This window comes from Oncorhynchus keta, chromosome 20 (genome assembly GCF_023373465.1).
Source record: "Oncorhynchus keta strain PuntledgeMale-10-30-2019 chromosome 20, Oket_V2, whole genome shotgun sequence".
Taxonomy (NCBI): domain Eukaryota; kingdom Metazoa; phylum Chordata; class Actinopteri; order Salmoniformes; family Salmonidae; genus Oncorhynchus; species Oncorhynchus keta.
The window spans coordinates 39,163,613-39,178,278 of record NC_068440.1 but is presented as its reverse complement, the minus strand read 5'-3'; the positions used below and the strand labels follow the sequence as shown (position 1 = coordinate 39,178,278).

Genomic DNA, 14,666 nt, shown 5'->3' with positions numbered 1-14,666 from the left:
GGAGGGACGAGGGCAGAGAGGTGGAGGATGGAGGGACGAGGGTAGAGAGGTGGAGGATGGAGGGACGAGGGTAGAGAGGTGGAGGGTAGAGAGGTAGAGGGTAGAGAGGTGGAGGGACGAGGGCAGAGAGGTGGAGGATGTAGGGTAGAGAGGTGGAGGGACGAGGGCAGAGAGGTGGAGGGACGAGGGCAGAGAGACGAGGGCAGAGAGGATGGAGGGACGAGGGCAGAGAGACGAGGGCAGAGAAGTGGAGGGACGAGGGCAGAGAGACGAGGGCAGAGAGGATGGAGGGACGAGGGCAGAGAAGTGGAGGGACGAGGGCAGAGAGGTGGAGGGACGAGGGCAGAGAGACGAGGGCAGAGAAGTGGAGGGACGAGGGCAGAGAGACGAAGGCAGAGAGGATGGAGGGACGAGGGCAGAGAGACGAGGGCAGAGAAGTGGAGGGACGAGGGCAGAGAGACGAGGGCAGAGAGGATGGAGGGACGAGGGCAGAGAGACGAGGGCAGAGAAGTGGAGGGACGAGGGCAGAGAGACGAGGGCAGAGAGGTGGAGGGACGAGGGCAGAGAGGTGGAGGGACGAGGACAGAGAGGATGGAGGGACGAGGGCAGAGAGGATGGAGGGACGAGGGCAGAGAAACGAGGACAGAGAGGTGGAGGGACGAGGGCAGAGAGGTGGAGGGACGAGGGCAGAGAGGTGGAGGGACGAGGGCAGAGAGGGTGGAGGGACGAGGGCAGAGAGGATGGAGGGACGAGGGCAGAGAGGATGGATGGACGAGGGCAGAGAGACGAGGGCAGAGAGGTGGAGGGACGAGAGCAGAGAGGTGGAGGGACGAGGGCAGAGAGGGGAAGGAGAAAAATAGTTAGCACAAACTTTTGCTATGGTTGTCATAGCAAAATGAAGAAGAATAATGAAAGATTTCTACTTCGTGTTCAGCGTAGAAGAATAGTTTCCCCTTTTGTTGATAAACCTCCATTGCCTAAGCAATTACAATGTGTAACAACACACATGCCCCGCCCACCTGAGGATCTGTCTTTTTCCACCATCTATTTCCAATGTTTTGAGGGATGCAAAATCCACTTATCACTTGGATTGATTACTTTCATTTTACTCCTGCTTCATACTCTTGCTTGTGCCTGATGTTTTTTCCCCATTTAATATTATGGCCGTGGAAATGTGGACTCTGGAGTGATGAATCGCGCTTCACCAGCTAGCAGTCCGACGGACGAATCTGGGCCAACTGTAAAGTTTGGTGGAGGAGGAATAATGGTCTGGGGCTGTTTTTCCATGGTTCGCGCTAGGCCCCTTAGTTCCAGTGAAGGGTAATCTTAACACTAATGCTCTTGTGGCTGAATGGAAGCAAGTCCCCGCAGCAATGTTCCAACACCTAGTGGAAAGCCTTCCCAGAAGACTGGAGGCTGTTATAGCAGCAATGTTCCAACATCTAGTGGAAAGCCTTCCCAGAAGAGTGGAGGCTGTTATAGCAGCAATGTTCCAACATCTAGTGGAAAGCCTTCCCAGAAGACTGGAGGCTGTTATAGCAGCAATGTTCCAACATCTAGTGGAAAGCCTTCCCAGAAGACTGGAGGCTGTTATAGCAGCAATGTTCCAACATCTAGTGGAAAGCCTTCCCAGAAGACTGGAGGCTGTTATAGCAGCAATGTTCCACCATCTAGTGGAAAACCTTCCCAAAAGAGTGGAGGCTATTATAGCAGCAATGTTCCAACATCTAGTGGAAAGCCTTCCCAAAAGAGTGGAGGCTATTATAGCAGCAATGTTCCAACATCTAGTGGAAAGCCTTCCTAAAAGAGTGGAGGCTGTTATAGCAGCAATGTTCCAACATCTAGTGGAAAACCTTCCCAAAAGAGTGGAGGCTATTATAGCAGCAATGTTCCAACATCTAGTGGAAAGCCTTCCCAAAAGAGTGGAGGCTATTATAGCAGCAATGTTCCAACATCTAGTGGAAAGCCTTCCCAGAAGAGTGGAGGCTGTTATAGCAGCAATGTTCCAACATCTAGTGGAAAGCCTTCCCAGAAGAGTGGAGGCTGTTATAGCAGCAATGTTCCAACATCTAGTGGAAAGCCTTCCCAGAAGACTGGAGGCTGTTATAGCAGCAATGTTCCAACATCTAGTGGAAAGCCTTCCCAGGAGAGTGGAGGCTGTTATAGCAGCAATGTTCCAACATCTAGTGGAAAGCCTTCCCAGGAGAGTGGAGGCTGTTATAGCAGCAATGTTCCAACATCTAGTGGAAAGCCTTCCCAGGAGAGTGGAGGCTGTTATAGCAGCAATGTTCCAACATCTAGTGGAAAGCCTTCCCAGGAGAGTGGAGGCTGTTATAGCAGCAATGTTCCAACATCTAGTGGAAAGCCTTCCCAGAAGACTGGAGGCTGTTATAGCAGCAATGTTCCAACATCTAGTGGAAAGCCTTCCCAGGAGAGTGGAGGCTGTTATAGCAGCAATGTTCCAACATCTAGTGGAAAGCCTTCCCAGAAGAGTGGAGGCTGTTATAGCAGCAATGTTCCAGCATCTAGTGGAAAGCCTTCCCAGGAGAGTGAAGGCTGTTATAACAGACTCCAGGGGGGACCAACTATATATTAATGCCCATTATTTTGGAATGAGATGTTCGACGAGCAGGTGTCCAAATACATTTGGTCATATAGTGTATATTTTGTGACGTCCCCACAATGTAACCACCAAACTGTTCCCACAACCTAACAAAACAGTCGGGGAACCTTTAAAGAACAGACCAAATGTGTTCTGGGAACGTTCAGAGCGAGGCGCTAGGACTTTAGCCTATTGCCTCTTTGATTTATGATTTGACGACCACAAGCGACACGCTCCACTCTCCTGGAAAGCTGGAGCATCAGCATAAATTATACCATTTCTCAATCTCTCGACTGCAGCTGCCGCGTTCGGATTTGTTACGGGCCCTTCCGAACAAGTCTGTTAAAATTACACATACCCATGAAGACATCGAGTATAAACAATGCAGGGTAGACAGAGCAAGTTTTTAGTGGTTGAAGCCCCACCCCTTTTTGTTCATCTATTCATATATGCAAATGCAGCGGGTGTATTTATGCAAATGAGATACAATTAACTTTCTTTATTTTAAACAACTTGTATTGAGAAAAATACCCGATAAAATAAGAAAGTGTATACGAGTGCATTCTAAGGAAAATAAGTGACAATTATCAAATGTAAAACCTGAATTTAAAAAAATATATAATAATAATAAATCAATTATAATTTAAAAAATTATAATAAAAATAGATGAATAGTTAGTTTTATGTGCTATAATTAAGTCATGATCTAGATTATTACTAAAATAAATTAAAAGTTTTGGAGTATCTATATCCATTGTCCAATTGTTGCATTAATCAAAATAATTTTTTTTAAAAACCTTTTTGAGAATGTAGATGACCTTTTCTACAATGTGCTTGGTCCTGTGGTTACTGCCATAAGCTAGGGAGTAGGTCCGGTAGGGTTAGAACAACAGGATACTGCCATAAGCTAGGGAGTAGGTCAGGTAGGGTTAGAAGAACAGGTTACTGCCATAAGCTAGGGAGTAGGTCAGGTAGGGCTAGAACAACAGGTGACAAGGTTACTGCCATAAGCTAGGGAGTAGGTCCGGTAGGGTTAGAACAACAGGTTACTGCCATAAGCTAGGGAGTAGGTCCGGTAGGGTTAGAACAACAGGTTACTGCCATAAGCTAGGGAGTAGGTCCGGTAGGGCTAGAACAACAGGTGACAAGGTTACTGCCATAAGCTAGGGAGTAGGTCAGGTAGGGTTAGAACAACAGGTTACTGCCATAAGCTAGGGAGTAGGTCAGGTAGGGTTAGAACAACAGCTAACAGGTTACCAGTGAGCTGCGAAGGGCCGACACAGGTCCACATGGAAGTTCTTCAGGTCCTTGAAGCGGATGGCAGCTTCCATGTAAACAAACAGTATCCATAGCGATACGGTGGGCAGACACACTCCTCTCTCTGTGCAAGGGGGGGCAAGATGGGAGACAGGCTCACACTATCACACTGTGTTTACACAGACAGACCAATTCTGATCTTTTGTCCAATTATTGGCCAGATCTGATTTGTCAAAAGACCAATTAGCGGATAAAATATCAAAACTGAGGCTGCCTGTGTAAACACGGACAAAGAAATATCATTTATTTTGTGACTACATAAAATGTACATACACATTTGATAACTGTGTATACATAAACATATTAAAATCACATGACACCCAGGATTAAGCCAATGCATTGTGGGAAAGATAAATCTAATTATGGGAAAGAGTGTGCTGATGTTGACTGACCTGTGTGCCAGACATACTGGACCCAGACGTAGGTGCTGGCAGCGAAGAACAGCCATTGGACAGGTATAAAGAGGAGGCAGATGATGTCAGACGTAAACGCCACACACACAAAGAACACTGAGAACGCCTGAGAGAGAGAGAGAGAAATGTGGTCAGCATGCAATAATATACAATTGTGCAGCCATCTTTCATGTCAAAATCTCACGAGCAAGCTCTCTCACACACACACTTACCAGCCCCTGGTATCTGAAGGAGTCGTAGACACTGCGTATGAATAGCCAGAAGGGCCACAGGTACTCAAACCTGAACTCCAACACAAAGTCTGCCAGCAGCACCAGCACCCACACCACCAGAAACTTCAGGTACAGGAAGGTACTGAGAGAGGGGAAGATAGAGTGAGAAAGAGAGAGGGGAAGAGAGAGGGTGGAGATAGAGAGTGAGAAAGAGAGAGGGTGGAGATAGAGAGTGAGAAAGAGAGAGGGTGGAGATAGAGAGTGAGAAAGAGAGAGGGTGGAGATAGAGAGTGAGAAAGAGAGAGGGTGGAGATAGAGAGAGGGGAAGATAGAGAGTGGAGAGAGGGAAAGAGAGAGAGTGGAGAGAGGGAAAGAGAGAGGGTGGAGAGAGGGGAAGATAGAGAGTGAGAAAGAGAGAGGGGAAGATAGAGAGAGGGGAAGATAGAGAGTGAGAAAGAGAGAGGGGAAGATAGAGAGTGAGAAAGAGAGAGGGGAAGATAGAGAGTGAGAAAGATAGAGGGGAAGAGAAAGAGAGAAGAATGGGACAGAGAAACATTGTGAGATTTCTTGAAGCACTGTCAACCGGAGAGCGAGGAAGCCAAAACAAAGAGAAGCTCTGGTCCAAGGTGTTAATGTGTGTTCCTCCACTAACTCATAAGAGAACACGTGTCACTACCACCCTGGAACCAGAGCTAGACAAAAATTGGCAGTGATATATGATCAGTACCACAGTCATTCTGTGTTTATAGCTGGAACATCATTATCTTTATTTCAGTCACGCTTAGAGGTCACCTGCAACCACAAGACCACACGTTTTCCCAATGTTTTAAAGAGAGGCATGTGCCACTGAATTTAATCTGTAATGAATCCTGACGTACCCCCCCCCCCACTGTTCTGCTTTCAGTCCCATCATACTTCTCTGGTCCAAAGCTTTACTCTTTGTTCATACCGTACATTCAAGGCCAGAAATGCATAACCTAACACAGTGCCGTAGGACTATCAGAAGACTGAAGAGAACAAGAACACTAAAACCTGTGTTCATGTCAGGACATATTGGCTTTTCAACAGCTGCTTTTCTCATGCGGCGTTATCAATGGAGGCTTTGCTACTGACAAAGCACTGAAATGTCAAAAGAAGAACCGTCAAGCTTTGGCTCGCTAGGAATACAGGGAGTACAATATAAATGTCCTCGTGTTTGGGTTAGATGACCAGCTCGTTCTAAAGCAGACACTAATTCACCGTGCAATCGTATAAATATGTATGCAATTTCAGCACATTTTCCAATGGCTTTTGAATTGTCGTCAATGTGAACGCAGTCAGTGCTGTTTACATTTAGGAATAAATCCATTGATCTGTCAGAATTAGCTACGGAGTTAACTAGCAGCCGCTGTTGTTACTACTACACAAGTAACACTACGTTCGCTAACTTAGGCCTTAAGTTCAGAAACAAAATCTATTAGACATTCGAAGACGAATAGTAAAACGCGAAAGCAGGGGGTCATCTGACACTATACACGACAGCTGAGTGTCTTGTCTGCTATATCTCAGCCGCCATTATTGTACGATCATGCCCCCTATAACTAGAGCCCCCTTTCTTTCCGTCGGTACCTGCTATATATACCCTCGGTGATTCGGTTCCGTTTTAACGGGCGTCGGAGCTTGCTGCAGTCCGCATTGCGCCGCTTCATCCTCCCTCCTGTGGATTTGGCTCTGATATCAATCCGGTAATTATTACGAAAATGTCACACGAACGATCTGATATGGACATTTCTTTAAATATCCACCATTGCTGTTATTTTCTGGACGTGAAACAAAAGCAAGAAATAAAAACACTGTATCGTGGGCCCTCCCTCTTTCCGTCAAACGCCACGACGCACGCCAACGTGACTACGTCATTGATACGTCTACGTAGAAAAAACATGGCTGCCTCTTGTATGGACTAAATCTTTCTCGAATTTATACTTTGACGGTATGAGTGATTTTGATTACATTTACATTTGCGCTGTGATAACTGTAGTGCATTATAAAAAAATAAAGCTGTCATCTCTGATATATATATTGTTGATAAAGTTAACAAATGCTCTAGCAATGCTGCTTCCTCGGCCATGCTTGAAAATATGCTAACTTTCGTTAGCTAACTAGCACTGTTAGCAGTTGATGGGAAATTAGCCACCGTAATAACTGTAATGTACCGTAATGTAGCTGGTATTAATTACACAAATGCATTTACTTTTACTCATACTGTATGCTAGTGGTTACATACTAGCTAATGTTGTGGCTCTACCTTGGCAGAGGAACGCTCAACTCCGTTCTCTTTTATATCAACTGGTTGCAGGATTTTCTAGCAACAACACTTGAATCACCATTTTATTCTTGTAAAGGTGTCAATTCTGAAAGCGTTTACCTGAAATTCATACTTGCAATAAAAACTTATCGAATACAACCATCTCATTTGTGTTGCGCAACTCAGCACGAATTTGCATGTGCCAATTGAGTCTCATCTGACGTAGTAAGTAGGTATCACGGAACCCAAACCGGCTGCGCGCGTCAAACTCTAACATTCGTTTAGTCTTGGACCCTATAGATTATTCAGATGCAATTGACTCAGATGCGGTTGTCTTATTTTTAGACTTCTGTAAAGCCTTTGACACAATTGAACATGAATTTCTCTTTCGGTCTCTTAAACTTTTGGGATTTGGTGAAAATTGTATCTAAGTAATTCGCATATTTTACAAAGATATAAATAGTTCTGTGTTACTAAACCGTAATACTTCCAAAGATTCAGTATCAACAGGGATGGCCAATTTCACAATTTTTATTCATTTTGGTTGTGGAACTTCTATCTCTAGATATTCTGAATAATGCAAATTTGTATGGCTTAACCATTTTAACAAAGAAATCAAAATGTCCCAACTGGCTGATGATACTACTCTTTTCTTAAGAGACAAAGACCAGGTTGCCCTTAATGCTGTAACTGCATTTTCTATTGCATCAGGATTAATGCTGAATGTTTCCAAATGTGAAATCTTATGTTTATTTGACTTTAATGATAAAGAAATAGAAAATATTCCTGTAAAGGACTGTGTTAAATATTTAGGAATACATCTGTCAAAAAAAAACACATAGTCAGACATTTGAATTTCTCTCCTAAAATTAAGAAAACCAAAAATATATTCAATAATTGGCTTACAAAGAGATCTTTCTATACTTGTGACTTCTGTCCAAGGCAGAGGGACTGTCCCGTTTTGTGTACCCCGCATCATCGTTAGGTGTAAATCCTGCTACTTGTAAAGACATCAACAAGACCTACTTATTTTCCACCATAATTTGCAAATAAATTAATTAAAAATCCTTCAATGTGATTTTCTGGAATTTATTTCTCTCTCATTTTGTCTGTCATAGTCAAAGTGTACCTATGATGAAAATTACAGGCCTCATCTTTTTAAGTGGGAGAACTTGGCTGACTAAATACTTTTTTGCCCCACTGTGTGTGTGTATGTATATATATATATATATCATCTATAAATCTGTCAGTTTATGTATATATATATATATACATAAAAAAAACTGACAGATTTATAGATGATATAAGTAAGATGGTCTTTATATAGATTTATATATATAAATATATATATAGACCATCTTACTTGAGAAATCTTGTAATAAATATATAAGACATTCTTTATTCACAAAACCAACTTACAACGAGAGCAAAGTTTTTCTGGAACATGTTTATTCCTGACATTGTCTGGAAAAATGCCCGGTTAAGACCTTACAAATACTGTATACCAAATAAAGTTAAGGAAGTGCACTTTAACATTTTACATAAGATATATCCATGTAATTCTATGATATCCTCATTTGTGGCGATTGATATCTGCGTTTTCTGTGAAAAAGGTGAAAATCTGTCTCACTTGTTCTGTCAATTTGCATCCGAATTTTGGGAAAACCTTGCAAAATACTTATTTACCATTATGACCTATGTTTTTGAATGATAACAAGACCACTGAAATTATTGTGATTTTTTTATTTTTATTCTTGTTGCCAAATACTTCATAAACAAACAAAAATTCAAAAATTCTATACCAAAATTACATTTTTTAAAAATTGAATTGAACTTTTATTAAAACATTAACCCTTGTGAACATTAAGAATAACATTTTTCTAAATCATTACAATAAGATTTTTTCAGAGTGATTACAATTGCAGTAAAATTGTTTTTCTATTTTTTTTAATATTTGTTTCAGTATTTTCTCGTTAATACCTGCGTTCTGTTTTGTATGATGTAAGAATGTAAGTTGTTGCCCTAAATAAAAAATATAAAAACATTTTTTTTTAAACGGCTGCGCGTGTGCACTATCGTGCATAAATGTATTTTGTCCCCCTACACCAAAAGTGATCACGACACGCAGGTTAAAATATCAAAACAAACTCTGAACCAATGACATTCATTTGTGGACAGGTCGAAAAGCATTAAAACATGTATGGCTAGTTAGCTTGCACTTGCTAGCTAATTTGTCCTATTTAGCTAGCTTGCTGTTGCTAGCTAATTTGTCCTGGGATATAAACATGGAGTTGTTATTTTACCTGAAATGCACAAGGTCCTCTACTCTGACAATTAATCCACACATAAAACGGCCAACTGAATCGTTTCTAGTCATCTCTCCTCCTTCCAGTTTTTTTCATCTTTTGAACTTATATGGTGATTGCCATCTACACTTTCATAGTATTACCACGACGACCGGCAAAACATTTCATCTTTCAATCACCCACGTGGGTATAACCAATGAGGAGATGGCACGTGGGTACCAGCTTCTATAAACCAATGAGGAGATGGCACGTGGGTACCTGTTTCTATAAACCAATGAGATGGGAGAGGCAGGACTTGCAGCGAAATCTGCATCAGAAATATAACTGACTTCTATTTTAGCCCTTGGCATCGCAGACGCTCATTGGTGGCCATGAGCAGTGTGGGTGCAATAATTGAATAACATGGATTACTAAGTGTATTTTGCGATACTCACGCGTGAGACATGTCCGGTCTGGTCAGAATGTAAGAAATATCAGCCAAAGACAAAACGAGGAAAACGTAGATGGGTGTATTCAATAAATGTTTTTCTAAAAGTTTTCAGAATTTCAAAATTTCAGCGCCCGCGGAAGGATCGCAGTTGTACTGGACAAATGTAGGTTTAGGTCTGCTGAGTGGCGCAGTGCAAGAGGCACCACTACAGTCCCAGGTTCGATTCCAGGCTGTATCACATCCGGCCGTGATTGGGAGTCCCATAGGGCGGCGCATAATTGGTCCAGCGTTGGCCGGGGTAGGCCGTCATTGTAAATAAGAATTTGTTCTTAACCTTCTTGCCTAGTTAAATCATGTAAAAATATATATATATATATATATTAAAAAGGTAACTGTTTTCAGAATCAACTGATGGTGACTCAGTGTTGTTGTTTGAGAATCCCAAGGTGAGTTGTCAAACCTCAACTCCCCCTCGATATAAGACAATGGAGTTGACCGTTCCTCAGCTAGATCTAGCTATGCCATTCACAGGTATCACCCAAAGACTGAAAGAGATGGGGGGGGACTATGTATTTAAGCTATCCCTTTCTGTGCACTCACTCTTCTGCCCATTACTGTATCATCCACAGATGTCATCAACCGACACACAGCAAGTGACAATGCCGGACATTCTGAAGACAGAGGCGATCCCCGAGGATCCAAATAAACAGAAAATGTCTGAACTCCCCAAAAATGACAATAAGGCCGTGCTTCTGATAAAAGACAAGAAAACAGCGGCTCAAAAAAAGAAGAAGAAGAAGAAGCCAGAGATTCCGAGGAGGAAGAAGAAGAAACCAGATGATCCCGATAAGCCAGTTCCATTAAACCTGAACAACGAGGTGGTGAGGATGAGGAAGGAGGTGAAAAGGGTGAGGGCGCTGGTCATCAGGAAGTTGACTAGGCAGATGGCAGGTCTGAAGAAAAAGAAGGGGAAGGAGGAAGATCTGGAGAGGAACCGGAGGAGGGTAGGCAGACTGCTGGAAGAAATCCATGCGATGAAGACACTCAAACCTGATCCGGTGGGTGCTTCTTCCCCAATTACATCTCACCTACATTATTATTATTATGGCTTCCTTGTTTGGAATACTGTGTAGTATAATTCCCAAGCCATTGTCTATGTGCTGCTACACATTCTAGTGAGTGACTTCCTTTCATGCAATGTCCTGTAAAACTTTTTTTTACTTAGAGTTTTTTACATTTTTTTTATTTAAACTTTATTTAACCAGGTAGGCTAGTTGAGAACACCTTTATTTAACCAGGTAGGCTAGTTGAGAACACCTTTATTTAACCAGGTAGGCTAGTTGAGAACACCTTTATTTAACCAGGTAGGCTAGTTGAGAACACCTTTATTTAACCAGGTAGGCTAGTTGAGAACACCTTTATTTAACCAGGTAGGCTAGTTGAGAACACCTTTATTTAACCAGGTAGGCTAGTTGAGAACACCTTTATTTAACCAGGTAGGCTAGTTGAGAACACCTTTATTTAACCAGGTAGGCTAGTTGAGAACACCTTTATTTAACCAGGTAGGCTAGTTGAGAACACCTTTATTTAACCAGGTAGGCTAGTTGAGAACACCTGTATTTAACCAGGTAGGCTAGTTGAGAACACCTTTATTTAACCAGGTAGGCTAGTTGAGAACACCTTTATTTAACCAGGTAGGCTAGTTGAGAACACCTTTATTTAAACAGGTAGGCTAGTTGAGAACACCTTTATTTAACCAGGTAGGCTAGTTGAGAACACCTTTATTTAACCAGGTAGGCTAGTTGAGAACACCTTTATTTAACCAGGTAGGCTAGTTGAGAACACCTTTATTTAACCAGGTAGGCTAGTTGAGAACCTTTATTTAACCAGGTAGGCTAGTTGAGAACACCTTTATTTAACCAGGTAGGCTAGTTGAGAACACCTGTATTTAACCAGGTAGGCTAGTTGAGAACACCTGTATTTAACCAGGTAGGCTAGTTGAGAACACCTTTATTTAACCAGGTAGGCTAGTTGAGAACACCTTTATTTAACCAGGTAGGCTAGTTGAGAACACCTTTATTTAAACAGGTAGGCTAGTTGAGAACACCTTTATTTAACCAGGTAGGCTAGTTGAGAACAACTTTATTTAACCAGGTAGGCTAGTTGAGAACACCTTTATTTAACCAGGTAGGCTAGTTGAGAACACCTTTATTTAACCAGGTAGGCTAGTTGAGAACAACTTTATTTAACCAGGTAGGCTAGTTGAGAACAACTTTATTTAACCAGGTAGGCTAGTTGAGAACACCTTTATTTAACCAGGTAGGCTAGTTGAGAACACCTTTATTTAACCAGGTAGGCTAGTTGAGAACAACTTTATTTAACCAGGTAGGCTAGTTGAGAACAACTTTATTTAACCAGGTAGGCTAGTTGAGAACACCTTTATTTAACCAGGTAGGCTAGTTGAGAACACCTTTATTTAACCAGGTAGGCTAGTTGAGAACACCTTTATTTAACCAGGTAGGCTAGTTGAGAACACCTTTATTTAACCAGGTAGGCTAGTTGAGAACACCTTTATTTAACCAGGTAGGCTAGTTGAGAACACCTTTATTTAACCAGGTAGGCTAGTTGAGAACACCTTTATTTAACCAGGTAGGCTAGTTGAGAACAAGTTCTCATTTACAACTGCGACCTGGCCAAGATTAAGCAAAGCAGTGTGACACAGACAACAACACAGAGTTACACATGTATAAATAAACAATAAACAAGCCAATAACACAATAAACAAGTCAATGACACAGTAGAAAAAAATAATGTTTATATACAGTGTGTGCAACAGGCATGAGGAGGTAGGCAATAAATAGGCCATAGGAGTGAATAATTACAATTTATCAGATTAACACTGGAGTGATAGATGAGCAGATGATGATGTGCAAGTAGAGATACTGGTGAGTAAAGTATATGTCCTGATAACTATTAATTTAATTTCCATGACTTCTGAATTGACTGACCTCCATGTCTTTTGAGAGACCTCCTCATCGTTTCTCTTTGCTTATTTGAGCTGTTCTTGCCATAATATGGACTTGGTCTTTTACCAAATAAGGCTATCTTCTGTATACCACCCCTACCTTGTCACAACACAACTGATTGGCTCAAGCGCACGAAGAAGGAAAGGAATTCCACAAATGAAAATTTTAAGAAGGCACACTTGTTAATTGAAATGCATTCCAGGTGACTACCTCATGAAGCCGGTTGAGAGAATGTCAAGAGTGTGCAAAGCTTTCATCAAGGCAAAGTCTGGCTACTTTGAACAAATAGTAAATAATAAATAAATAAAATATATTTTGATTTAACACTTTTTTTGATAACTACTTGTTTCTGTGTTATTTCATAGTTTTGATGTTTTCTCTATTATTCTACAAAAATAAACCTTGAATGGGTAGGTGTGTCCAAACATTTGACTGGTACTGCACATTTGTTTTACTTGCTTGGAAGTTGAATACTGCGGTGAATATTCAGGTGTAGTGCATGTATTCATGTCAGTCCCAAACCATTGCAAATTAACTTACAGTCCCAAAACCAGATCATACTAATTGTTGATTATTATTTCTAGGTGACCAAGGCGGCCCTTCATAAGAACCTGAGTTTTGAGTTTGTCTGTAAGAACCCAAAGGCCACCATTTCTGACCGAGCTGTAGCCCGTATCGCCACTCACCCTCAGTTCAGCAAGAAGATAGACACCATCAAAGCCGCCATTAAAGCCTTCAAGGATGAGAGGATGTCAGTAGACAAAGGAGACCAGAAGGAAACGGTTAGAAAGCAGCCTTTAAAAGTGGTCGAGGTGATCGAGCAGCCGAGGGACAGTGATGGAGGAGGAGGAGGGGTGGAAGGTGAAGAGGGAGATGAAGAAGAGATGGATGAGGAGGAAGATGGAACACCCGCGGATGAGGAGGAAGATGGAACACCCGCGGGTGTTCCAACGGTTGACAAACCAGCTGTTCTAGAAAAGCAACCTGTTGATAAGACTGTCAGGGTTACAGAAGAAGACGACGTTTCCACGATAGAGAATAAAGAATCGGCCATAGAGAATACAGTAGCTGACCCTCAGCCCACGGAGATGTCAGAGGCTGATAAGACTCTGTTGGACTCATCCACTCCATTCACAATAGAGGCCCCACAAGTAGTACCTACAAAGAACATAGTTACCATGAAAAATACACCACAGAAGCAAGTAGTCCAGAAACTCACAAAGGACACTCCAGCCACTCAGAAGACTCAAGACCCCAAACCCCAGAAAGTCACTAAACTTCAGAATAAAGATGTTAAAAACAAGCAGGACGATGAAGAGGATTCTGATGATGATCATGAGGAAGAGGAGAGCGACTTGGAGTCTTCGGACGACGAGAAGGAGCATTTTGACGACAGCACGGAGGAGCGTTTCCATAAGCAGTCCTCCCAGTCGGATGAAAGCGACAACGATGATTTCTTCCTGGGGAAAGTCAACAAGTTCAAAAAGAAGAGTGATACGACTACAGCGCCACCAGGTGGAGGGGAGGGGAAGAGCAGCGAACTGGGGAAAAACCCACTGCTGGAACCACTGGAGAGCTTAAAGCCACACCAGACTGAACTGGATGAGCTAGAGGCCAGACTGAACTCCAAGGGGAAGTCTATCTTCTGCTCCAGTCTGTCTGGTTCCAGAGGTGGTAGAGGCAGGGGTAGAGGTGCAGGCAGGGGTATGGGCCGAGGAGGGGGTAGGGGAGGGGACTTCAAGAACCGTGGAAGAGGGGGAAATGATGGCCCGTCTCGGGGTCCTGGGTCACATGATGGGGGTTCTGGAAGGGGAAGGGGAGACTTCGGGAGGCAACGGGAAGGCAGAGGCTTCTCCTCCACCCCTTCATCTCAGCCACCACAACAGGCCCTGCACCCGTCATGGGAGGCCAGTAAGAAGAGGAAGGAGCAGCAGACCGCAGTAGTGGCCTTCCAGGGAAAGAAGATCAAATTTGATGATTGAGCTAAGGCCGGCGATATGGTCAAAATGTATCACAATATTTTTGATGTTATTTGACAGTATTTTATGTTTTTAAATAATAAAAGTTATCCATTCTG

At 42.5% G+C, this 14,666-nt stretch overlaps 3 protein-coding genes and 1 long non-coding RNA gene across 39 annotated transcripts in view; 3 read left to right on the top strand and 1 right to left on the bottom strand.

Moving 5' to 3' along the window:
• LOC127910003 (uncharacterized) overlaps positions 1-3,186 on the top strand; it is a 3,850-nt gene extending 664 nt beyond the window's left edge. For 3 of the 6 annotated variants that reach the window (XM_052472870.1, XM_052472869.1, XM_052472868.1), the window contains 2 exons: positions 131-174; positions 651-3,186. In XM_052472870.1, coding sequence (XP_052328830.1) covers positions 1,374-2,672 — 1,299 coding nt within the window. In that variant the 5' untranslated portion in view covers positions 131-174; positions 651-1,373 and the 3' untranslated portion in view covers positions 2,673-3,186. Of the gene's footprint in view, positions 1-110; positions 197-515; positions 569-650 lie in introns of those variants that run through there. The other 3 variants (XM_052472871.1, XM_052472872.1, XR_008073442.1) reach the window with 3 other exon arrangements.
• The window catches only part of maco1a (macoilin 1a), a 21,011-nt gene extending 14,038 nt beyond the window's left edge, over positions 1-6,973 (bottom strand). For 30 of the 31 annotated variants that reach the window (XM_052472848.1, XM_052472854.1, XM_052472856.1 and 27 more), the window contains exons 1-4: positions 6,152-6,301; positions 4,544-4,685; positions 4,311-4,437; positions 3,859-3,982 (exon numbers count right to left, since the gene is read on the bottom strand). In XM_052472848.1, coding sequence (XP_052328808.1) covers positions 3,859-3,982; positions 4,311-4,437; positions 4,544-4,685; positions 6,152-6,231 — 473 coding nt within the window. In that variant the 5' untranslated portion in view covers positions 6,232-6,301. Of the gene's footprint in view, positions 1-3,858; positions 3,983-4,310; positions 4,438-4,543; positions 4,686-6,151; positions 6,302-6,947 lie in introns of those variants that run through there. The other variant, XM_052472864.1, reaches the window with a different exon arrangement.
• srfbp1 (serum response factor binding protein 1) lies at positions 6,366-14,666 on the top strand. Its single transcript, XM_035760774.2, has 3 exons — positions 6,366-6,512; positions 10,193-10,621; positions 13,174-14,666. Exons 2-3 carry the CDS (start codon positions 10,193-10,195, stop codon positions 14,569-14,571), a joined length of 1,827 nt encoding a protein of 608 aa, XP_035616667.1. The 5' UTR covers positions 6,366-6,512; the 3' UTR covers positions 14,572-14,666.
• LOC127910007 (uncharacterized) lies at positions 10,628-13,167 on the top strand. Its single transcript, XR_008073514.1, has 3 exons — positions 10,628-11,816; positions 11,850-11,948; positions 11,982-13,167. It is a non-coding gene; the product is annotated as an uncharacterized LOC127910007 (long non-coding RNA).